The sequence below is a fragment of the Melozone crissalis genome, unplaced genomic scaffold (genome assembly GCF_028551555.1).
Source record: "Melozone crissalis strain CALT ecotype California unplaced genomic scaffold, PUWL_Pcris_2 ptg000005l_1, whole genome shotgun sequence".
Lineage (NCBI taxonomy): Eukaryota > Metazoa > Chordata > Aves > Passeriformes > Passerellidae > Melozone > Melozone crissalis.
Window position 1 is genome coordinate 30,992,979 of NW_026535783.1, and position 26,924 is coordinate 31,019,902.

General features: G+C 36.1%; 1 protein-coding gene across 1 annotated transcript in view; it reads left to right on the forward strand.

The window, feature by feature from the left end:
* The window catches only part of ADAMTS19 (ADAM metallopeptidase with thrombospondin type 1 motif 19), a 131,213-nt gene that overhangs the window by 35,512 nt on the left and 68,777 nt on the right, over positions 1-26,924 (forward strand). Inside the window, exon 7 of the mRNA XM_054285548.1 lies at positions 8,958-9,001. Coding sequence (XP_054141523.1) covers positions 8,958-9,001 — 44 coding nt within the window. The remainder of the gene's footprint in view (positions 1-8,957; positions 9,002-26,924) is intronic.

The following is a 26,924-nucleotide window of genomic DNA, read 5'->3' on the forward strand; positions in this document are numbered from 1 at the left end:
CTGGGGCAGGGTAGGGGAGGAAGGTCTGGAAAGATAGAAGGGGAAAGAAAAGAAGCAAGCAGTAGGAAAGAGTAAACTTGGGCTAAGGCATAAAGGATGCCTGAGTATCATAGATGGCGTTGGGTTAATCAGGATGGCTGAAGGGGAATAGGCTTCCTTACATCTAGCTGTTCCTTGTGACTGTTCAAGGATAGTGAGCAACAGCATTCTGCTTGTTTGCTAGAAACCTTGGGCTCTCTTATTTGAGACAGCTGAGGCAGCCAGCAGTATCTACAATAGCAGCAGCAGTTAGAGCAAGTATCAAATGCTTCAAGCCTGTATGGGCCAAGAGAGTGAACACAGGGCTGCATTCTTTAACTTATAAGGTGCCTCTCATGAGTAGTAAGATGCTGTACAATAAATAGAGCATGTGACACCTTTTTGCTGTCATTGTTTCTTCAGCTTAATGAGCCTTTGTGGGAAGAGGCAGAGGCATTCTGAACTGGTGCAAGTGAGGCATTAGTTAAGTTGATGAGAGTCAGTGGTCTGGAAATGTCTTCAACTGTCAGTGCTTTTGGCCCCACAGCTTTTTGGATTTGATGCAGCATTTCTGGAATGACAAATTGACCATGAGCTGCTAGTGTACCCTTGTGGCCAGGAGGACTTGTGGCAAGGGGATTCTGGGATGCCTTGGGAAGAATATGGCCAACAGGTTGGGGAAGGTGTTCCTGCCGCGCTCTTTGCCCACATCCATGGCATTGTGTTCAACTCTGGGTTCCTCGGTGTAAGAAAGACACGGTGCTACTGCAGAGGGTCCAGCAGAGGCCACAGAGATGATTTGTGATCTGGAGCATCTCTCTTCTGAGGAGAGACTGCAGGAGCTGGGCCTGTTTAGTCCAGAGAAGACTTAGAGGGGATCTCATTAGTGAATATAAATATTCACTAATATATATATTCACTAATGAGGTCAAAGGCAGATGCCAAGAGGATGGTGCCAGACTCTTTTCCATGGTGCCCATGACAGGACAAGGAGCAATGGCCATAACCAAAACACAGGAAATTCCACCACAACATGAGGAAAAACTTCTTTACATGGAGGTTTTCAGAGCACTGGAACACGCTGCACAGGGAGGTCATGGAATGTCCCTCTCTGGAGACATTTACACCCCACTGGGACATGTTCCTGTATCACCTGCTCCAGGTGACCCTGCCTTGACAGTAGGATTGGACTGGATGATCTCCAGAAGTCCCTTCCTACACTAAAAATTCTGGCATTCTATGATTCTAATAGTAAAAAAGCTTTGCAAAGATCTGATCTTATGTTAAGATGCTTTTCTGCTTTATAATAATGATACTTTGATTTCATAGAATAATAGAATTGTTTGGGTTGGAATGGACTTTAAAGATCATCCAGTTCCAAACCCCCAATCACATGGGCAGGGATATTTTGTATTAGAGCGCATTGGTCAAAGCCCCATCCAACCTGGCCTTTAGAATTTCCAGGAATGGGGCATTCACAGCTTCACTGGGTAACATGGACCAATGTCATGCCTTAACAGCAAAGAATTTCTTCCTAAAATCTAATATTAATCTTGTCAATTTCAGTTTAATGCTATTCCCCTTTGTCCTGTCGCTACATGCCCCTGTAAAAAGTTCCTCTCAGTCTTCTTGTAAGTCGTCTTTAGGTGCTGGATGGTTGTATAAAGAGCTCCTCTCTTCTCCAGACTGGTCTACCCAATATCTCTTAGCCTGTCTTCATAAGAGCAGCACTCCAGCCCTCTGATTGTTTTCATGCCTCTTGTCTGAAGTTGCTCCAGGGTTGTCTACAATTTTTTACCTGCCATTTTAAATACAATTTTTTGGATTAAGTCTGTGATCAATTTTATGGAATTTGAAGTACAGAGAAGGAAAATGATTGGTTAGATGTCAGATAATAGGTTATTGTTGGAGCCATAAATTAAAGATCTGTTCTTCTGATGTTTTTATTTTGCAGTGGTATTATTCTCTAGACTGTACTGCCTCCCACCTGAGAGCTGCTTTAGCTGCTAATAAATCATACCAGAGCAATTTTCTGACTGGGAATGTTTTGCTAATCCAGGCTACCTCTACACATCACCAGGTTTATGGTACAGCTAACACCATGTATGGCTCTACACGTGTGTTTTTGTTAATTCAGAGTCTCATTCTGTTTTGCAAGCAGGGAACAATCTCCATTGTCACAACTTCCATTTGGACAGCAGGTCTGCTTATTGAGAGAAATGATTTTGTTTATACAGATGAACACCAACTGCTTGGTGTTTTTTGAGTAAATGTGTAAAGTTTTGGGTATCCAGCACATTCTGTGGCAGCCCTCCTAAAAGTTGCCACATCTCCTCTTTTGTCTTGCATGATAATAGAACAGCAAGAGTTCGTTGTAAAAGCTTTCCTGTGTGCTTTCACATGCCAGTTTTGTGTAGTAACCAAAAGAGTTAGAAATGAAGTATTGAGTGTTCTGCAGAGCTAATTTTTAATGCCTAAATACAAAGAGTGTGATGTGGATGTTGTAGAGATTGGTATTCAGCAGCCAAAGGGCCATTTTCAGGAAAAAGGTACTTTTCAAAGCTTATTTTTGCATTTGTTCTGTAAGGAGGAAAGCAAAACCAACTTCTCCCCACAGCTTTCTCTGCTGCCCAGCTAGACTGTAATGATGCATATCTGCTACCAATTCATTTCAATTTACTTTGGCCCTATTTCATGATGTCAGTTTTTGTTTAGTTTCCCTTCAAATTGGCTTATTTTGATGAACTGATATCCTCTTTAAAGTATGGTGCCATGAAGCAGAAGAAAGGCAGAAAGGTATTGTAATCTATTTAGAAGATTACTAGGGATGATGGATATATGCGATAATTAAGGTAAAAAGTGTTTTAAGGACTGTCTTGATAAAACTACCTGTTTTATCAGGTAAGTTTTACTGTATTCACAGTTGTAAATTAGCACAGTTACTTTATAGATAGTATATCTGTCTGATATAGATACTGTCTATCTATAAACTGTATCTAGCTATAAAAAGATGGATAATTTCTCTGAGGAAAAAATGCAGCAGGTTGCATCAACATCCTCCTTGCCTTTTAAGGTACAGGGTCTGAATGTGCAGAGACAAGCCCAGATATTGGTGGCCCCTGAGATGACATTATCAGTTCCTATCTGCACAGGGTGCTTGACCTGAATGAGGTAACTGAAAATATGGCAGGAAAAGCCCTGTGGAATTCCCAGTTGTTTCGTGATGGTGCTTAAGTTCCTATATAGCCTCTATTACAAATTAGGTAATGAAAGCTTTGAAGTGTGTAAACATGTGCTTACAAGAATAAGGCAGAATTTACCTTCGCTTAAAACTTATGCATTTTGCTGCTTTTCCAGCGCATTGGTCAACCTGTTGTGTCACAGTGGTTTGTAGAAAAAAATATGAGAAGAATAATACAGAAAAAGACCAAGTTCTTTATTCTCCTTCTCAGAACTGATATTTTCACAAGGACAGAAAATAGACTTCTGATTCTCCTCATATTCATCAGGTAGTGATATTCCATGTTGATGTGCATCAGCCGTTTATTCTTTCTGATCGTCAGAATCTGAGGTCTCCTTGCCCTGGGTTACACATAATTGAAACAGTGCTGTTAGCTCCTTTCGCTGTAAGAAAGTACCTTGTTGTATGAAGTATCTAATGGCATAAACAGCACTTAGATTTCATAAATATTGTTTCATTTCCAATAGTTTCAGCCATCCAGAACTCTCCCCAAAGTTTGGACAAGATTTTTTTTAGTGTTGCTATTACCTTCCAATGAACAGATGAAATCCAGTTATTTTTCTGACTTTGATTTTTATTACCTTTCTGAACCAAAAATAAATCCTCAAGAAAGTTAGAGGAGGAAGACTGTGAAAGATCCCTGCATAAATGGAACTGATACCACAGGGTCACTGCAAAAGCCTGGAGTGTTTGGCAGTCAAAATGGCTGAAACATATTGAGATAGAGATTGGGTTATTAAACTGCTACTGCTGTGCTCAAACTCCTAGTGAATTTCAGCTTTGGAAAGCTGAATTCTTGCAAATGCATGGTGAGAGATGAGATTATTCTTAATTTTGTCTTCATCACTATAATTTCAGTACTGCCAACTCTCTTGACCATTTTGTACTCAATTTGTCAATCTCTTGATTATTTGGTTTATTTGACACTACCAGGAGGCATCAGGGAATTTCATGAGAATCTCACGTGGCCTTTCTGATAATTAATTAGTTGATTATTTAATTAATAGGATTGCAGGTGCAGAAGAAAGCAGGGAAACCTGAAGAGGGCATATTTAAATAAAAAGTGAATCTCCTGTAAGATTGAGGTCCTGTAATTTTACCTTGTGTATTTTAAAAAAATCTCACTAATTTTAAGTCATCTTATGCTCTTTTGTTTTTTTAATTTTTAATATGTTTGAGTCTGTGAAGTGATAATGCTTGTAATAATGGGTGTGGGAAAAATTTGCATGAATTTACCTTTTGCTGTCAGCTTACTCTTTCAAGCTCTAATAATTAGGCTATGTATGTTCCACTCACTAGTACAGGTCTGTTCCATAGAAATACATGGACTTAAACTGAATGTAAAATCTCTGAATATCTAGTGTGAAACCCAGACATAAAATTTATACAGTTATTTTTACATTTTAATTTTCTGGTGATTAAGAAAGGTAGGCAAGTCTTAGACAAAAAATTTGAAAGAAAGGAAGATTAACTGTTTAGCAGTTGATTATTTACAGTTATGTACTTTCTGAATAGGCAGTTGGATGTATTTCTAATTTTTCTTACTTCAGCTTTCAGCCATACCCTTTGTACCCTTTGTTGCTGAAATCTGTTGGAAAACTCCCTGTGAAAATACTGGTGGGCTGTGCTGAAGTCACAACTCTTTGTCTCAGAGTAATTTACAGAGGTTACTCTATGTAATTGTTCTCTCACTTCTTTCCAGACTGTTTGTGCTTTACAAATTTTTTTTTCAAGCATAAACGCCAAAACTGGCCACTATATTGTGTGAACGGAATAGTGGTGTCATTTTGATATTTTCCTGTATCTTTATCCAAGGATGCTGTTCCTTTCTACTGCCTGGTTCCAAATACTCATTATTTGTTGTTGTTTTGTCTAATCAAGTTGGGAGGCCACTTTTGGCTACACTAGAAGAAAATTTACTCAGATGAGTTATCTTTAAAATTTGATGTGTATTGATTCCTATGTGTATCTATCAGAACTCATTTAATTTTTAAATTTTGCCAGAAATGCTTCTGTATTTTCTTCTGCATCATTGTTTAATGCTAATGCTACGTCTAGGTTCCGTTATACTTCACTCAAAAGCACCTTTCTTGGATTCCTAACTACTCTGTATCTGTTTCAATATGTTAATGATACATTCAATTCAGCTGTTTACTTATCACACTTCCAAACTGTTGTTTTTCATTCTGACTGAAATATGAGCTTTATAATATAATAATAATATGATTATTTATATCACCTTTTTAAATCTCAATTCAGCTTTACAGTGCCTAAGTGATGTGTTAACCATTTGAAATAATTAAATATATAATTTCCTGTTTTTCCTAAAATACATTGGCCAGTACATACTGATGCCTTTGAGATTTACCCTCAAAATAATAAACAGTGTCTGAAATACTATTTACAATTTTCCATTTATTTGAATTCCCAAGTAAATAGTAAATAAGTAATTTTTCTTGTGGTTCATTAACACCCAAATAATTTTAGATTTAATTGCTGTCATTAAAAGTGCATTTGTTAATTAGTACATGTGTGCTTGGTTTATATGTGAGAATTATTTCAGAATGTCCTGTTATGTGAAGAGACAAGAACATTTTCAGCGTTGTAGTTATTCACTTTGCACAATGCAAGTGAAGGCATTTGCAATTTGATGGTAATGTCACTTGCCACAAATACCATTAATTGCAACTATTTCTTATGAAATCTTATGACTCGATGAAACTCACTACTTCAGCAATAAGCCTCAAAAATGTTGTAAGCCCTGGAATCAATAACAGCAGAAGTTAGACTGAAGTTTCAACCAGTCTAACTTCTGCTGTTATTCAAGCTACCTATATGTTTCAAAATTACAAACATTAGAGAAATTGGAGTAGGGTGCATCCAGAATGAAGATCTCGTAGACAGGTAAAATCTGTTAACTGTCCTTTTTCTTCTTTTCTCCAATCTAACATATGATATGATACACCTGGCTGAGTAGAAAATAAATCTTTTGAATATTTTGACTTGCCAAAAACAAGTATTAAATTTATCTAAAATGATAAATTACTGGGAATTATTTACAAAAAATAAGTCTGGCTCTTAATTTAGTCTGCCTTTATTGTTCTTTTTGTCTTCTGCTGTACATACCACCTACACATCAGGATTTTTTTTAACAAAGACAGTGTACTGAGATACTTTGTATTTAGAAATTAAATACCCTTTGTGTGCTGTGAAAGTCTTTCCTAATGCTATATTTAATGAACTAAAATCTACTAACTAAACATAATTTTCTGAAACAATGCAGTAGTGGTTGTCTGTCCTTGCTTAGAATTCTTTTCTGGGGTTAGCCAGTTCATTCAAGTGCAGAATTCAGGCGTAAATAGTGTGAAAGCTCCTCCTTTCCTTCACTTGAGTAAGGACCTGTTTTCTCTTCCATGTATATGAAGATAACCATTTAGAGTAGTGGACATTATGTCCTGGGTATTGCTTGGAGTAGGTGGGCTTTTACTATTTCTTGCTTTCATTGACAGACTCAACAACTGTGCCCCTAAATCTTCTATATGTGGTAACAGTAATTTTAATATTTTGGCTCTGCTTTGCTGAGAGAAGGGATGAGAAGGAGGAAGGCAAATAATCTGTCTGAGGTCTTAGTAGTGTGTTTTATTTTTGTGAGAGTCACTGATAGCTAGAATTGTAAATCTTTACTACAGAGCCTATATATGTAATGCATTCATATTCCTGGATATTAAAGGAGGCATTACATTCCTTTGATGTAAGTCGGGAACTAATAATGGTTTACTGTATTTCCCTCTTGCCAAATCATAGCAGTACCATTTTTCCCAAGTCCCATAATGAAACCCTGAATGCACAACATAATCATAGTCTGATTCAGCCAAGAAGTGAAAACAAAAGAAAAACAGCTCAGTAAGTATATGAGAAGAAAGCTATTACATGAGCAGAAACCTCTTGGATATTGGCAGTTTTCAAACATAACGTAGCATTCTTTTACAGTTGGAGGTATGACATAATTATTTTCTTTTTCTTTTTGTTTTTTTTTACTTACTATTACATCAATCAATTTTATGGTGTTTTATGGTGATTGGGTGGGTGTGCATGGAAGGCAGTCAATGTCCTTAGATTGTCTTTACACATATTCTCTTGCTTCACCTCAAGTCCCATATTTCTAATCATTCTGTCATGTTGCTTAAGAAGACAATAAGTTCCTTGTGTCACATAGCACAAAACAAAGAATTGTGTTACAACCCAGTGCATTAATGCAATTTCTTGCAGGTTTGAAAAAATAAAATAACTTTCTTCTGTGTCTAATTATAGTTTCTTGTTCACCACCTTTGGTTCAATTTCCAGGGCCCTTTTGAGTGTATTCCCAGATTGTCCTGATCACTTTGCTCACAACTTTATCAATTTATGGCACTGCCATTCTGCTTCTCCTCTGTGGAATTATCTGGTAGTGGTGACTGGTTAATTAAAAGCTATTTAACCCCATGCATCTATCTGTGTGGCCCTTAACAACTGGCAGAAATTTTCCAACCTCCAGAAATTGCTTTTGGGTCTAAATCCCTATGTAGAAATAGTCTGGGCGCAACAAAGAAACAGCCCTTGGAGTACTTACGCTTTGTAAAAAAATAAGTGTCAGTATCTTTCATTTCAAGCACCAAACAATTCCTGTATTTTGTTCCCGGAAAATGTGTTTCTTTGTATGTATATTTTTATCATTATCAATCTGTTTGTCTTATCTGTGTGCCTTCATAGACAGAATATAAGAACTAAATTCCTCTGATTCATATGGTCTCACCCTAAAAACAGAGACCCTTACTCTGTGGCACAGCAGAAAACCAGAACTTCTTTGTTTGTGGGGTTGCTATATCTGAGGTGCTTTCGTTGGTTTTTTTTGCCTATTGGTTCCCTCCCAACTTCCCATTCATGCGTACCTCAGAAGCCATTTTTTAAAGTAAAATAACAAATTAACATTATAAATACTCCAGTAAAAAGCAGTTTTCCCTTTGCTCTTTTAATAACATGTTGCATGTCTCTATGAAGTAAAATACGTGTGAAATCCAAATGAATCCCAAGCAGATGTTTAAGACACAGTTGAAATATTTATTCTCCTTTATTCAGTAGAACAGTCTTATTTAGAGACCTATGATGGACTAAAATGCATGTTGGAGATAGGGTAGTTCATTTTTATAAATTTTCCACTACTATAAGGGGATGCTCGAGCAGAAAGGCTTCCTGGCATATTCCTGTTAGTGATTTTAACCATTGACTTGATAGAATAAAAAATTTCTGAATCTATTACGGATCTAAATGCTGCTTTTGTATCTTATGTGAATCACTGGAAGTATCTTTATTTGAATGATAGGAAGACTAGCTTTAGACTTGTTACTTTTCAAGATACTTAACAGAAAAAGAAAAAAAAAAACCCCAAAAACCCAGAAGAACATAGAAATTAGGTGCAATGCAATTTGAATATACAGTACATGTTTTGTCACCTGACTATTCTTAAATGTGCTCTGAGAATAAGCTGGAGTTTAAGTGCTCTGTGTAATCCCGGCCTTTGCTTCCCCTTGTGCTTTGTTGAGATAATGGTGTTCTGTATTTATTCATTGAGCCGTAAAAAACGTTTCTAAATAGGTTACACCGTTGTTAACGACTAACAGCTTGACTTGCTTAACATTTTTTCTTTCACCCCCAATTCTAGGAAGGATTTCTGTGTACATAAGGATGAACCATGTGATACTGTTGGTAAGTAAATAAACACAAGAGACTGTGTATAAACTACATAATAAAATTAGTTTTATGTAGGTAGAAATGTGAAGCTAAAAGATGACAGCAAAATCAGTGATAGAAATAAGTAACTAGCTAAAATTCAAAGTACATCTTAAATGCTAATAATACTGTCAGATTGGTGTATGCTTCTGGCACAATAAGTGTTTTAGTACAATATTTCCATCTCTTTTATAGGTCAAACTTCAAAACTTTTTTCTTTTTCGTTTCACTGACTGATAGAAAATTGTTTTATTATTAAAGATTTTTAATTTTGAATATGAAGCTAAGAAATTGTGTTTATGATTCTTTTTTATGGAATGGATTTATCTTTGGTTTGAATATTTTTATAATTTTTTTGTGTTTATGATTTTTTTTCCTGTTTCATTTCAGTTGCAAAGGTTTGAGGAGAATTCTTATGTAAACTATGTTACCTCACCACTTGCTGTTCTTTTTTCTTTTACTGCTGTCTCCCAAGTGTATGTGAGATTATCTGTGGGATGGCTACCAAGAAAAAAGCCGTATAAATAAGAATGTAATGTCTTTCACAGCAGTAAATGATTAAGAGTTCATAGTGTTCTTTCACTAATTGGTGTTTTGGTCTTAGATGAATTCTGTATGAGTGTTTCTTGTTTGGAGGCATTTATTTTTGACTTATTTGTGCAAAAATGTTTGCTTCTAACTGAAAGAGGAAGCAATGTGACAAGAAGTCTTCATCATTTTATGTTGATTTTAACTGAAATTTAAATCTGGAGTACTTCCAGTGTATCTAAATCAGGATAGGCTGCTTCCTGAATTTCAGAATTGAAGTGAATATATTCAAGGATTTTTCCTGAACAATGTTTTTTCTTTGGCTGAAGCTTGGAGGTAGTAGGAGAGCTATTTGTCTCTGAATTTGTCCATAGAATTTTAAATTGGATAAAATTAAACTCACTCAAGTATCAGTAATTGACAGGTCTGTGGTGAACAAGCTGGGATGAAACTTGAAAATGTGGCAGTCTATTAATTGTTAAGAGCACAGGAAGTAAAGAATTTTAACTAAATATTGTCTTAATATTGATAAACAAAATGAAGTAGATGTTGACTGAATGATCTGGCATATTGTGGATTGGCTATTGTGGAATGTCCCATTCTCTGGGTTATTGTTTGGTGGTTTCTTCAGGAACTGAACCACAGTTTGTATGTATAGTCCTTTCCATATAGGTACAATTGTGCAGCAAAAGCAAAGGTAATTGTTTTCCCTATGTTTCATCATTTATTTTTTAAATTTCAGTCATTATTTCCCCTGATGAATATAGTGCCTTGCCATAAATGTAGGGCTTCATTTCTTCCATAAACAGTTACAGTACTGTGGGTTCATGCTCACTGTTTAGAAGATAATTTTCTGAGGGTCTTGTCTACCATCATTCTGGAGCTCATCTAAGGAAGAGGGTTGAAAAACTTTGCACATTCCTCTTGAAGAGAATTTTTAAAGTTAATGCCAGGGATATATTACGTAAATTATTTTAAGGCTAACAGGGTTATAGTGCCAAATTTTTGAAAGTACATGTGGAAGGTTGTTTCATTTTGGTATCTACCCTGACTTTTTTCTTCCCCTAGGAAAACCAGAAGATTTTAGATTGTATAATGAGTAAAAGTGTTTGTTGAAAGGAATTGAAGGGCAGTTTGATCTTCCTATATTCAGTTTATAGACAAAAAGAGACAGTTTATAGGCAAAAAGAGATAATACATTCCAGGGATGTATCACATGCTGTAAATTACAGAATTTGCTAAAGACAGTAAATGAGAAATGCTAATGTGCTATACAATTTCCCAATGAGACCTTGCCTCACCTTCCCCCCTCTCAAGAAGTTCAGAAGAATGCACACTACAGGCTCTTCTTTACCATAAAAAGACGAATAAAGCAATTATCTCTGAAATATTAATACAATATTCCTCACAGGAATGTGAGGCAATCAAGGTGATCTTTGTAGGTGATCTTTTGTGATCTTGATTGCACATTAGGCAATTCAGAAGTGAAAGTTGTGAGAAGGGAGCATGTGCAGGACAGACCTCACTATTGGAAAGGGACGTCATGTTGGATAATAGTTCTTTGCAGTGATCTCTAAGCGGACAAATACTGGATTAATTGTTTAGTCGCTTCATGCCTAGACTCGGAGTTTTCAGACTGGACATGAGTATCCTCTTAGGCCAGAGAGGGAAAAGACCAGTATTCTGTTATATAGACAGAATTCTTATGTATTCAGGTGGCAAATAGCGCACTTTTTTATACTTCTGGTCTTGTTCTACAGAAAGTAAAGAACTTATGTACTCTTCAAAAAGTACTTTTTCATTGTCTCTGTCATCATCATAAACAGTGATTTATGTGAAGATTTATGGTTTAAAGATATAATTTTTCTGTTAAACAGAAAAAAATGTTTACTCATAATCAAAACCATATGACCTCCCTAGAAATAAACTGAAATATATTTCATTAATGATTTTGAATAAAATGTGTGGTGATAATCTTCTAAATATTCCTTCATAAAACCATTTTAAGTGGAAAAATACAAGATTTTTTTTCTATAGATAATAGAAATGAAAAACATTATTTGCATTGGTTGTCAAAATATTGCATTCTTAGGGAAAAGAAATCTGTCTATGTTGCAGACCAAGCATCATGGAGGAGAGAAGGCTTTGGGGAGACCTCATTGTGGCCCTCCAGTGCCTGAAGGGGACTTATAAAAAGAAGGAAGAAGGGTTTTTTATGCAGACAGATAGTGTCAGGACAAGGGGAAATGGTTTTAAACTGAAAGAAGTCAGGTGTGAATTAGGTATATGTAAGAAATTCTTTACTCAGAGGGTGGTGAAGCCCTGGAATACGTTGCCCAGAGAAGTTGTGGGAGTTCAAGGCCAGGTTGGATGCACCCCTGAACAACTTGATCTAGTGAAAGGTTTCCCTGCTCACGGCAGGGGCAGTGGAACTAGATGATCTCTAAGGTCCTGTTCAACCATTTTATGATTCCAAAACTCATTAATACTTCATATTTTATAGTTTTGCAAAGTAGACAGAAAGAGAGGAATGATTTCAGGAATTTGATTTCCCTGAAGTGTCTTGAAATTTAGGAAGTAGAATGTATTTATTTCAATATTAAGTATTTCCCTATTGCTAGAAATGTTTGGAAGTCTCTGCTGTAGCCAGGAAGTTGAGGATCTACTTTCTTACTTCGTAGTGTAAATCCAGAGTAACTGAGATAATTGCCGTCCTTACCTACTCCCATGTTTCTGTGTAACATTAAGCTAGACTCTCATGTGGTATCAGTCAGCCCAGGTCAATTGATTTCTGCAAAGCTATTCGGATTTCAGCACTGCCAATTGTTGCAGCCACTGTGAAATTCATTCTGGGTGGAGAACCACAAAGCAATTGTTTTAGGCTGAAAATTGACCAGATCCAAGTGTTTTTGGGTTTCCTCTGATTGGTTGGTTGGCTGCAGCATTTTTTATTTTTTTTGCCCCTCCTGTTCTGCTCATTTGTCTCCCTTATCTCTGGTTCGTTTCTCTCCCTTATTCCTGCACAGAGGTGTTCATATCATACTGCTCCCTTGATTCTCACAATTTTTCTATAGTTTAAAGAGAGGTTTCTGACCTTATTTTTCAGTATGATCACCAGGAGCATCCTATGATTACAACAGAGGATTTCTCTGAGGGTGGAAAATATCAAGATGTTTTTATAAAAATGAAATTAAATTTAGCTAATGAAAAGATTGTGTTAGATATGTGATTGTCCAAGGTTCTTTTCCCCCAGAAGACAACTGGGGTTTGGGATCATAGCATGTTTCTCCTACAAGCAAGTTTTGTTAACTTAGTTAGAGGAAGCTACCTTTTGAATTTCTGGTGATTTGGAATGTTGTTCTTTTTCTTGGGCTGATGACAGGTAAAATTATTAGTGTAGACATCCCAGTGAATTTCTAAAAAATTTTAGGTAATTTAATTGTTGGTTTCCAGAGAAGTGCATTGCAATAGAATCAGCACAGAATGCAAACTGGAGATTGCACATGCTATACTGTTCTTGTGTGTGACACTTCTGGTATTACCTTATTGAAGTAATTCAGATGAGCAATTATTCATTGGGAAAATTGTTATTGGGATATTGCAAAAGAGAGGAAAATAAAGTGGTATTTCCTCCCTTTAAGAGGAAAGTAAAGGGATATTTTCTCACTGAAAACAGATATCTCAACAGATGTTTTCTCAACAAGTAGGCTTACAAGTAAACACAGAAAGACTATTTCTTGAAGCAAGTGTAAGCACATTTTAATTTCCCTTCCTCTTGTCTACATTTCCACTTCAGCAACCAAGACAGTGACTCTGTGAGTCATATTTCTTTTGGATTAGATTTGTTGTTTGCTGCTACCTAATGTCTTCTGTGGAAACACTGTACTAGAATGTTCTTTGAATGCAGTGTCACAGGCATGGAAATACTCTAAAATGATGCTTGTCTTGTATTGGCATCAGTTTGGGGCCCTGTTAATCTGCTGAAACTCAGGCAGTGATTTCTTCATTTTTGATCATTTATTTTTTTAGACATTTTCAGTTAAAGCAACAGCTATAAAAATGTGATTCTATCTAAACTGTTTGTTAAAAAGGATTTTTCCAATAAAATGTAATCTCTAAACAGCGTTCCTCTAAAAACTTGTCAGATTGTTTTTGGGCATAAATACAACATATTAAAATTTTGTAAGTTTGGTAACATGTAGTATTGTAGATTAAAAAAAAAGGCAGAAAATTAAGGCACCATCAGGTTTTTGTTCTGGAGCAGAGGAACTCAATGGTGTGGGTACAAATCATAATTGATAAGGAATCAGACAAACATCTACACAATAAAGACCTAAACCAAAATGAAGTGAAAGAACATATTTTCCATCCAACTTAGAAAAGTACCAAAGATAGATTTATTTACTTTTCTTTCCTAATATGAAAGCTATCGATCTTTAATATGAAGAGCTTGGAGTTTTCCTCCAAACTTTTACCCTAGGGACAAAGGTTTAGACCAGCCCTATGCATTAAGAGATATGATAGAAATAGGGAATTGGGCAGACTATCAATGTCCAGTGGTTAATGCTGGAAATACTGAAGATGAATGCGTAGGGCTGGTTACCAATGAACGAGCAGCCAAAGAAGTTGCAGAGAACACAGGCAGCAGCCCAGCCGAAGTAAACTGAAGAAGTCTGTTTCCCTGTACTTCCTCATCTGAATCCATTCATCTGGCTTCCCTCCTCTTATCCAGACTTCTGCTCTGTTATAGTCTGGCGCAGCTGCCCTCAGCCTAACTAGCTGGTAGCAGTTTGTTGGGAATTGCAGTGAACCTCCTCATGCTGAGCTGTGTGCTGGACTCCCCTGGGCACTCAATGCTGCTAATTCAGACCTAGTTCAAGTACCTGTGGGCTGCAGAATAGGAGCCCTTGTGACATAAACCATGCTTGCAAGGTTAGTCTTTGTTACTCTTTGTTTTTTGCTTGTTACTTCTCTTTTGTTGAGTCAGTTATCGAGGAAACACTCTGGCAGCAGTTCCAAAGCAATATTGTGGGTTATTCAGGTGTTGTCACTTGTGGTGTATAGGAAGGTTTCTAATCAGTCAAGGCAAATAGGAATCCAAAAATCCCAGGGCCTCCCATTTATGGTATGTCCTAAAGTTGATGTGCATTTTTGGAAACAGATGTTTCCACAAGACAGGTAATGCTGAGACTGGGATGTGGGCCACGAGTACTACCATGTAGGATGTAATATAGAACGTATGTATAGGTACTGTTCTGTACATAGCAGAGTACAGTCAGTCTTGCAGATAGAAGTGCAGGAAGAATGTTTAGAGGATGAAATCAGTTAAGGATAGAAAAACGAGGCTTGTAATATTTTTGCAACATCTAGGTTTTTTAACATTTCAGCGTTGCTCACAGTCTAGTTGGATACTTGTGAAAGGTGTTACGTTTTAAGTAACTGAATATTCTATGAGTATATACCATTTTAAAATTCTGTTGACTAAGGTTACCTGTACATAGAGATGTACACCAGCAGTTTTTTCAGATATTCATCACCAGTGTAATTAATTTGCTTGGTTTTGTTATGCTTGTTACTGTTCGTGGTGCCATGGGGAATTCAGAGTGGGAGGAGGGCAGTTGAATGACAGATTGGATGATGAGAAACAATTACAGCAAGTTTCTCCCAGCAAAGGCATAACTGCAGTCTGTTAAATTTCCTAGGTCTTAAATGTTCTCTGACATATCTCTTTGATGCTAGACAAAATTTGCAAAAACAGCAAAAGCATTTTAAGCTCTGAGTTTTGCTCTTCAAATTGATTTGTCCCACTGAACAATAGATACTCTAAGAATGTATCTTATGTAAAGGAAAGGTTTTTTTTTCAGTAAGATAGCTGACATTCAGAGAACTGGGCTCACAATTTAATCTGCAGAAGATTTCCTGTAGAGATTTCCAATGTCTAATCTAATCTTAAGGTTCACATAACCTTTACAATGCATACGGTTTTGCATTCATGCAGCATTCTCTTTTCTAGCAAAATCATGATAATAATAGCTCACATATTTACATAGAGAGGAGCACCTCATATAGTGAGAGCAGGGGCATCTTATAAGTGCTTTTATAGAAAAGCTAGACGAAGAGATCTCACTCAATTTTAATTCCTGGACTTCTGTTTCTTCTAAAAGAAAAGCACCATAGCTCAGATGTGTAGTCAGTACCTGCAGATGCCTCAGTAGCTTCATTATTCACATGTGACTTCTGAACACTGATTTTCTTCTGTAGAAATGCATAAGTTCCCTAGGAAGCAATATCCATACGATAGTCCAGTGTATCTAGTATATAAGTACCTTTAATACACAAGATTTTAAAAAAATAATTGACTTCTACAGCCTACAGAATAAAATTTGGTTTTGTTGGTGAGTTACATGTCTGTAAGTATGGAAAAACAGGTCTAATTTATTCTGAATTCCAATAAAGAATGTGAAAAATCGAAGCAAAATAAGTAGATAGAATTTACCTCATATGTCATAAAACATCAAATGAATTATGCATCATGCTTGGTGCATGCATATATACATGTGCTCAGTCATTATATCCAGACGTTGCTGTTACAATCCTCAACTTCATTCTTTTTATATTAAATTCAGTTCTAAAAATTATTAAACTTCATGTTTTCAGCAAAACTCTTTAGATGCTTGTTCTATCTTACCTTGCCTTTTGTCTTACTGAGTCAGAATATGACAAGACTCCAGTGAGACCAGAGAGATGGGTTTTCACTTAAGGATATGAAAACTTTTGTTTTCAAGCAATGTTGTAACTTCAGACACAAAATTACTGGGTTACAGCACATCAGCTTGTTTCATTTTCCAGTGCTTTATTTAAAGTGTTTAAAGCTTAATTAATCTCAACAGCAGTAGGGTGACAGAGAATGAATCTGTCTGAATGGACTCTTGATTGCAATTTCATAATCACTGAGCTTTTAATTGGTGACCCTTACAGTACTTAAAAAAAAGTCTTTTCTTCATTAAACGATTGATCAAGGACTTGATGCAGGCAACTCCTTTGTTTTCTTTCTCTTATGTTATTTTACTTTGAAGCAGTTAACCAATGTATTTAGAGAGCTGAAAGTAATAGGAAAAAGGTATTTTCTGTTTTGCTTTTCAGATTATAGTACAGAGGTCACTTACTGCTTTCTTGCTAAGTATGTGTTAACAGTCTGGCTTAGGAAGCAGTAGGGCCTTTGAGTGTGTTTAGGAGGATGGGAAGGTTAATTTTCATCTCTACAAATAGTTTCAGATCTTTAAAATGAAGTCTGTTTAAATGTTAGAGCTGAGAAAATCTATGACATTCTGTATGGAACTTCCATTAGCCTCTGGATGTTCTATTTAAAGGTGTAGTTGAGGCTTAAACGTGTTGTTCATTTGATGTGCAGGATAAAATTGTGTATTTGTTGATAGTGTTGGTGTGGATGGTTGCCTTTGGTACTATTTATTTGTATAATAGCTGTTTATTTGTGTAATAGTTCTAAATAAAAAATAAATGCACTGTTGTTAAGATAGTATTAAAGGTGCAATCATTCCTCAGTCACTAAAGAAATAAACTTTTCCCGATAGTGTCTGTCTTGAAATATCTCTGAGGTTAGACATGATTTTTTTTCCTATATTGAAATAATAACTATTACGTTAGACCTATATGTAATTCCTGTTGCACATTCCAGTTCAGATTTAGTTGTGCTCTTTCTCATTTAGTTAACATGGGATCATTGTTCTTCACATATATTTAAATCTGAGTGGATTTAGCTAGATCAAGCTCTGAATTTGGCTCTGGAGTAAGGAGTGGTGTAGTATGCCTCAGTACCATCCATAGGCCTTTGTAGTTTCATATTCTTTCTGTGAAAATGCATTAAAACTTTTTCATTTTCTACAGATTATGCTAGTTCATCTCTAGGTATGATTTTTTATTTTATTTTGTTTTCTGTTTAGTTTCAATTTGTCTGAGGTATGTAAAATCCTTTTTCAAAGGAACTTGAAATATAGAGAGATGTACTATATGTAAGAATTTTAACATTACACTAAATAGGATTCAAAATATTTATGTTTCAACCTGGAACTTCAGTTCAGAATTTTGTCCATAGACAAAATTCCTGTGTCCATCAGAAAATGGCACTGCAAAGTAAGGACAAAGGAATCCCATGGATTATATGGTGGATATTTACTATGTGTTAAAGAAAAGAGAAGGAAATTTCAAGGTAATTATCACAGTAATTTGTGTCTGTCTTCTGAACAGTGTGTACTTTCTAATTTCATGTGGGGATCCTTCCTGAGGTGTGCCAGATGCAGAAGTGAAAAATGAGTGGACCCTCTGAGCAATACTGCCGTGGTACACAAGAGATGCTCATGCCAAGGGGCATGGGCAGTGAGACACAAAGGAGAGGACAGAAGTGGGCATGGCTTACTTAGGATTACACAATTCTTTCACCAGGAGAAAATTTACCATTTTTTGCTAATCAGATTGCAAAAGATAAAAACATGCATGATTTAGAGACCCTCTCAATGCATTAAAGAGTGAATTATATTTTGTGTCACTCTATTCTCTGAAATTGTTGAAAAACTGAATCAGGTCCAAGCAGCTGTGAGCACTTAAAAATATCTTTCATTGTCTCCTGAACTTTACAGCTTCACTACTCATCTTTTATGGGCTTTTTTTAATATGAAAATTATAAAATCATGTGGATGGAGCTGTAAACAATTGTGCATCAATAATAAGTTACTCTGTATGCTATAATACCAGTATATACTCTGTATTAGTCTTTATAAAGAACAGTTCTTCACTTAATGTATCATGCATACAATTAAATTAAAAAAATAAAAAAAATGAAATGTTCTGTCACACATTACAAATTAAAGGGATTCAGAATCTATGGTTGTAAAATATATAGTTGTTTTCCAGCTAGCATCCATTTTGCTCATATTAGTTTTGTGTTCAGCTCTCCATAGATATGCTTGTGTATAGTTTCTTTATCCCTTTAAAAGAAGCATTTGCAAAGTAATGCATGAATAGTGAGCTTTATATAGTGTTGTGCACTAGGGAATCCCAGTGTTTTTTAGTGGAAATGTTTTCAGAACAGTGTTTTCAGAGTGGCAAGTAACTCCTTGCAACTAATGCATCAGTTTCTGCATCCTGTAACTGTATAATGGTGAGGAAAAAAGCAATGTAATGGAGTTAGATTGTAAAAACCACATCTGTTTGAAGAGTGAGATTGGAAGTCAGTGGTACATGAGTCCTTTAACTGAGGAGGAGACAAAAAGAGCTCCATATTTGTGGAGAGTACTGCAGATGATCTATTCAACTGCATCTAGCTTGTCAAAACACAAGGAAAAGTGCTCCACAAACGTCAGCAGAATAGAACAGAGGGAAGCGGCCGAGTCTCTCTCCTCATTTGAATGTCTTTGGGAAGACTTTCAGTTTGAATCTGTTTCATAGCTCCCTTTTGTAGCATTTAAGTGGCAACAAGTTTTTTGGTTATTTTTTTGGTTTTGTTTTGTTTTGTTTTTGTAGCTTGTTTTGAGGAGTCTATACTGAAGTTTTTTAGTCTATACTGAAGATTTTTACCAGGGTGATTTTACCCTACACTGAATAAAACATCAAGTAAGTCTTCCTTTTACTCTGATTGCTCAAGCAGGGGCTAATGCTGCATTCTAGTTCTCAATTACCTTGCATGTTGCAGACTTTGCAAAGGTTATTTTGGTTTATAATGGGTACCCTGGGAGAAGAATGACCTGGGTAGACACTCAGTCTACTCAGCTTGCTTTCATTGAAATCAAACTTTCTGAGAATCATCCCAACAAACGCCAGGAATTTATGAAGTGAAAACAGTTTGCAAGAGCATTGAGACGTGGACTTGAAGAAACTGATCAGATCGTGCCATCAATCAGTTAACATTGATTCTTACTGGGGCAGCATAAATGCTGTCATCATGTGTGATAGTACAGCATGAAACAACATAGCATTAGTTATATCAGTGTAGACAAAATACTGGTTGAATATCTGCAGATAACAATAGTAATTTTAAATCAAATTATTTTAGCTGAAAAGAGGTGTGGTGGAAGACCCTTCTCAAGGTAGCTTTTCCTTTGTTCTCATTGAACTAAAGGTACTAACTAAGCTATGCATATATATCTGGTCCTTGTTTTCTTTATAAAGGAACAATTGGCTATTCAATTCATATTTTCTAGAATATATGCTAGTACTTTATGCTATAAACAGCCCCAAGAGCAGTCACTTTCTTATAGTGCATCTCTCAGTGAAACAAAGTACAGTTTCACACAAAAGTCTTAAATAGCATAAACTGCAAAAGCTTTGGCCATAGAATAGTACATTATACTAAAAGTCAAAGAAAAACCAGACTAATACCTTTTTCAATCCCACTAGCTGCCCCTTGTCTCACATAAAAGAGAGCACCCCATTAAAAATGGGAACAAAAATCCTGACTATTTTCTTTAAGTGTGATCTCAGTAACAGAAAAAGAATCACTTTGTATCACCTAAGTTGAGTGTATCCTAAAAACATGAGAAGTGTTTTATAGGAATGACTCTGGTTGCAGAAAATGAGGAAATGTTTTACTGTGCTAAAGCCCTCTGTGTCAAGGAATAATTTTATATTTCTGTAACAGAGGTCATTTTCATAACATTGGTATAATAAAATAAATTACAAAAGAAAGCAAGACAGTCTCATTTCCCTTAGTTTGTTGCAGGAACAAAAATAAATCTAAATAATGTATTATAGGGTGAAAATTATGTGAGCAATTTCTCACTGGTCTGTTGCATAGTGGGTGGTACCAGCCAACTTCCAGGAAGAAGGCACCCAAAAATAAGTTACAGGAGAGTCAGCTAAATAGGGTATCAAGGCTATAATTCCTTTATGACCAGGAAAAAGATCAGTGATATATTTGAGTAGATCAAGCTGGTATGGGGTATTGATATTACAGAAGCCTGGGGAACATATTCAGGAGAAAAAAATATTTGATGGAATGAGACAGGAGGTGAATTCAAAGGTGTTGCATTGTGTGTAGAGTACAGAACGTGGGGGCAGCTTTAGCAGCTGCACACTTTATGAATCTCAGAACTGAAATCCAGATATCAGGAAGACAAGAGGAGAGATAATCGCTTGGGTGAATATTTTCACTACTTTGATAGAGTGACATAATTCTTAATTTATTCCAGTATGCATTTTACTCTGTGATGCTGATATAATTTGACCCAAGTGTATCAACTTGTAGACTCATAATGGTCTAAAATATGTTAAAGTGAACTCACACTGCACAGCAGTGGAAGCAGTTCTGAAAACTAATTGTACCATCTGGTGTTCCAGGAATACATTTAATCATCACATTTTTTACAGGAAGAGGCAAATTTTTTCAGATGCAGAATCAGAGATAAGAGAGAGTTGTAAACATACAGCATTTTCATTAAAATAATAATGCAATAAGTATTTTCTGCCTTTTTTTTTCCTATTTACAAATAAAAGAGGACATTGAATCTTGAAATGACATATGCACTCAAGTTTTAAGGCCAGCACAATTCTTTTAAGGTTGCAGAAATTATGTCAAATGAAAAATAAAGCCTGCCTCAGAACTGATCTTGGAAACTAGGGTAGCTTTTAAAGCCCCTGCATTCTTCCCTGGAATTCTAAAACTTACACTTACATCAGCATTTAATCAACACGCTGTTTCTGTGTGCTGTGCTTCTTATTTCCTTAAGCCAGGGCCCATGACATCAAATGATAAGGCCTTAAAAAAATATATTTTAAAAGAAAATGTTGGGGTGTTTTCATGTATTCCAGACATTTAATATATTTTTTAATTGACCAAGCCTTCCTGTGTGTTATTTTTATAAAAAATATGTTTAAATAGTGATTAAATTAAAAAAAAAAGGTAACTTAAAAACTGGCAGCAGCAAGAAAGCATCTGAGACAAAAGCTGTAACAAATTATTAGGAAGAGTTGTCTTCATCAAATGAGATCTGTTTCTCTTTCTTACTAGTAGCAGGTATTCATACTGTGATTTCCTATACTGTGATAATGTAGACAAAAATTTCACTTGTCTTTTTGGCACAGTTATGTTCCTTTGAATTCACGCTAGAAACTTTTGTTCCTACTTCCCCTTTTACAGTCATATCCTGGGAGAAACTTCAGTTTACAAGCCTCCAAAATATTGGACTATAATTGTACTCCAAAGTACAATTATGCTGGGCTAGAAAATGAACTTGTTCTCTCTTTTTCTTTAAGTTAACTCTTTTTAAATACTTGTCCAAGTAAATATGTGCCTTCTATTTTTGAATGGACAAATACCAAATATTAATCATCCAACACTAATCAGGCTGTTTAAGAATGAAGGATTTGCTCCTGTGTATTAGGTGTTTTATTTGTAAAAAAGTGTTCTAGAAAGAAAAATGTGGGTTTCGTAATACTTTTTTTCTGTTATCTGTTTTTAACATGGGAAATTTATTTTTAAATGATCTGAGGAATAATTTGTCTCTTAAAAGATCTTCAGAGAGAATTTTCACTTTCAAGACCTCCTCTATCAAGTTTCTGTGTGGCACTATTAAACACAGATAGGCACTTACATATTCCAGATGTTCACAGTGGTTCCACTTGCTTTCTGATAGTTTCAAGAGCTACTACATGCTCTAAGATTAGTTTCCAGCAACTGAACAGAACGTGACTCAAGCTGAAAACAGCAAGGAAGAGAATATGTTTTAGAAAAGGCTAGTTCTGTATGGATGCTGTATAGAACAGTATTAATTTTTCTTTTATCTTTGAAAGAATACCCTCTGTGGGTATCCTGAAATCATGAGGGTCAGAATTCTATGACCAGGTTCCATTAGATATTCCACATGAGGAGGGTTTAATGTTTAAAACTAAATGTACTTACCTGAAGACATTTGATATTGTTTAGGATTTTGATTTAGCAGAAAATGATATGGCAGTATACTGAAATCAATGCAAGCCATTGTACTGTGGGATCACAGTACAAATCTCATTCTCACTATTGGCCCTCATATGCTCACTGTCATGATGCTGAGCATCCTCTGGGGCTGGGAAGGAATATGTGTATAAAAGCCTGCTCAAGCCCACTGCTCTGTTCAAAGTTCATTTTGTCAGTTATTCAGTTTTTATACTCTCTTTTGAGCTGAGCTACACATGCACTTACCCCTTGCTGGGCTGGCTAACTCAAGAAGCCATTCACACTCTTTTGATTAACTCAGGCGTAAACATTTTCACAAACAGTTAATCCACTGAACTGATATAGGCATTTATCTAAAACTAGTTCTCCAGTCCCTCTTGGGTTCAGTTTTCTTTGCAGCAGCTGTGATCAGTCATTCCCTGCATTCTTTGCTCAGCTTCGTAAGTACATCACCCTTGCCACCACACCTCTTTTAGTGGTTTCCTGACCAGAAATCAAAAGGTAATTTTATTTTTTTAATAAACAGGTTTATTCAAGAAAAACAGTTTTGAAAAAGAAAAATGAAAGATAAACTAAATAAAGACCAAAAGAGAAGAAAAAGAAAAGTGAATATATGTATGTGCTCAGAAGCTTAGAGATGGTCAAATGAATAAGATACAGCCTTCACAGCATGTGCATCTTGTAGCACTACACAAGTGTAGGTGTCGGTCTGGATTAGTGGTGCATGCAGTCACAAAGGTAAAGAAGAAAAAGGAAGTGTATTATTTGGTTTGTGTATTTCCTGGTCATGGTGGTCCGTTTATAGCAGTCTTTCCTTAGGGTCTGTGTGGGAAAGCCTGAAAGACTGCCAAGCAACACTGTCACGTTGCCCACCTTTAAAGAAGATGTAATTGTAGAACAAGTTGTAAAACAGAAAGCAAGTTTGAATTGTTAAAATTACTTCCTGTGGTATACTGCAGTGTTCACTGTCATCCATCTCACCATTTCGCAGAGTAACAAAGGCTTTTGTCGGTGTACATAAACAGTTTTATGGTAGGAAGCAGGCCCAAACTCATTATCTGGGGCATGTGATAATCATTCAAAGTAAGCTGTGTATCTGTCATCCCTATCCAATGCATCAGTGACAACCATATCCTCAAGATTAATTTATTTATGCATGTGTTTGGTGAGAGCTGTTCTTGTGCTAAGCTTGCAACCTGTTGCTGGCTCTTTAAGTAACAAACTTTCCCTTTACTAGGTGAGCCTCATTCAGTTTTGTTGCCAAATTAAGTGGGGTGTCTTCAAAGTCACATCTTATTTGATTGTATACAGCAATTCCATGAAGGTTTCATAAGGCGCTCTTATAATTTACCCCGGTACTTTAGGAACTGAAAGTCTTTATTGTGTAAGTTCTAAAATAGACATTTCTACTTCTGTCCAAATGCTTAATTTATAAATTTAGATCAAGATTCTTATTAATTTTCTATGCCATGTAAAACAAACACCTAGAGAAGTTGCTCATGAAAATTATGCAATGAGAAAGTTAAAGTAAACTGTTTCAATTTCTTAGAAGATTGAGTTACTTCTTAGAAAGGTTACATTTGGTTTTTCTTTCATGTTCATAGTATGACAAAATAAGAAGCAAAGAAAATTTTTATTGCATAAAACTTCATATCCAATTTTTCATATTTTCTTCTGAGTAGAATCATTTAGGACCTCTTTAATACTAATTATATACAATCTATTCAAGTTGGGGTTTTTTCTCTTTCTAAATTACAGAAAGAAGGTGAAACGACGAGATAAGGAAGTTGTGACTTTCTCAAATTTATGACTTTCAGCTTTTCTTTTAACACTATGCAGTTTTCTTTTCCATCTGTGTCTTTTCCTGTTCATGCATACTTTCATGGACAAGTTTTCCACTTGATGATGTTGCCTTTAAAAAAAAGGGGGGGAGGCAATTAAAATATTTTAAAAGTATTAAAATAAAAATTTATGGCGTAAAATTTAACGCCATAACACACTGTCACTGACTGTACTCAGTGACAGTGTGTTATGGCGTTAAATATTTTCCTTTAAATTTTTAAGAAATTTTTATATGTGGCTTATACATTAAAAAAAAAGATGACATGGGAATTACTTGTCAGTTTTTACACTAGAAGAAAGTATCCTTGAGTTCAGAGATGCTTTGCTTCATAAACTGTTTGGAAATGGTAACCTGCATATGCTTTTATATGGTTTGAAGCATTCTGGATAGTTCAGTTAAAAAAACTGACAAAAAGAATTGTTTATAGACATCAAGATACTGAAAAGGAAGTGAAAAAGAAGATGAAGTATAGACATGGTAATGCATATTAAGAAAAGTACTAGTCTTCAGCCTGTATGTGTGAAGTCATGGGCATTGCTGCCACTGAAGAAAGAGATCAGAGAATGGTAAGGGCCGGTTCTCTGAAAATTTCAGAATTGTTAGAGTTGCAAGGGACTTCTGGAGATCATCCAGTCCAATCCCCCTGCAAAAGCAAGTTCACCTAGAGCTGGTGAAAAAAAGAAATGTCCAGGTAGGTTTGAATGTCTTGCAAGAGAGAGACTCCATGACCTCCCTGGGCAGCCTGTTCCTGTGCTCTGACTTCCTCAATGTAAAGAAATTTTTCCTCATGTTGAGGTGGAATTTCTTGTGTTTTGGTTATGGCCATTGCTACTTGTCCTGTCATGGGCACCATGGAAAAGAGTCTGGCACCATCCTCTTGGCACCTGCCTTTGGCATATTTATATTCGCTAGTAAGATCCCCTCTCAGTTTTCTCTTCTCTGGACTAAACAGGCCCAGCTCCTGCAGTCTCTCCTCAGAAGAGAGGTGCTCCAGATCACAGATCACCTCTGTTTCCTCCACTGGACCCTCTGCAGTAGCTCTTGGTCTCGGGCCCAGAACTGCACATGGCACTCAGGTGTGGCCTCGCTTGAGCTGAGTAGAGGGCAGGATTACCTCACTCAGCCTGCTGCAGTGCTCTTCCCAGTGTGCCCAGGATACCATTGGTCCTCATGATCAGCTGAGTAAACTGAATGTTAGGACTGAGCAGGAAAGAATAGAAAAGCACAGAAAAATCATTATGTTGGTCTTCTATTATCCCATGGTAAAATAGTCATTTTAACTATAACCACTTTTGTCTGAAAGACTGTAGTAGTACAAGAGTAAGTAAGGTATGCAGTGGGACATAAGATGTCAAATACACGTAAATGGCCTCTGCCAGAGGAGTTGCTAAATTCACTAGATCTTCTCAGTTGATCACTGCAGTTGCTGACAGAGGTATAGGAGGGCATAAATTACTTTTAATAGATGAATAGAGCTTTGTATTTGAATTAGAACACCCTCTCTGCAGTCTTCATAAAAGGAGAAATATGTACTGTTGAAGCAACTACACTCTAGAGTTATTTGCCATGACAAGTTATAGACCCAGGTAGATGCATGTAAAAAGAATACCCAAATTCAGAGAATAAGTACTTTGCTGGCTGTAAAAGTTGACTGTACCGATGCAGCCAGCCTTTAGCTCAGGGCATCCCTACGTCCCTTGTCAGCAAAGGCCAGGAATGGGCAGTGGGGAAGATTTACCTATTGTCTCCTCTGTGTATTCATCTTGGCAGAAATGTTTTCATGTGCGCAGCACGTTAGAAGAAAATTACTATCTTTCAGCACTTTTGCCATCCCATCCCCTCCCTCTAACAGTATCTTGGAGGCCTGTGGACCCTTCAGATGTTGCAAGAACTAAAAACCTAAAACTGTGTAAATACACATTCAAAATTTATTTTTGCAATTATGGCATGCATGCATGCTCTCCATTTTTAGTCGTTTCCCCTGCTCAGGGGAAAATAAGGATTAAAGTGCATCAGTTTCTTTCAAGGTGCAGGAGTAAGCTTAATAGTCTATTCTGAAACATAAAATCTCACACATATTAGTACATATAAATTAGTGTAGTTATTGATGTTCTGCTGAAAGCATGGATCTTCCAAGATGTACATAAATCATAAAATAACAAAAAACATGAATAAAAATTAAATTGCATTTTTGAATAATGCAACAGAAGCTGATTTGATTGTATCCCATTATTTTTTCTGATGTCTTGCTGTGATGTGTGTTTGTGAAGATACCCCACACACACGTATAGATATATTTGCCCTCGCTGTTATATCGCTCACTTAAAAAGACAAAAATTAAATGTTCCTGGGCTTTGGATTTTGTATTTGAGACTTCTGGTTGTTAACTGTCTTGTTTTGATTACTGCTATGGTTAAGAGCTGCTGATTCACAGACAACTGACAAAACTTGTTTTTCCTGGAAGTCATCTGTGACTCTCTTCAGAACAGCTTGTGCTAATTAGACTTTGAAGTGTCCTCTTGGTGGAAAACTTTTTTTTCCTGCTTTTTTAAAAAAAAGGTCTGCTTTTTTAGCAGGTCTGCTAA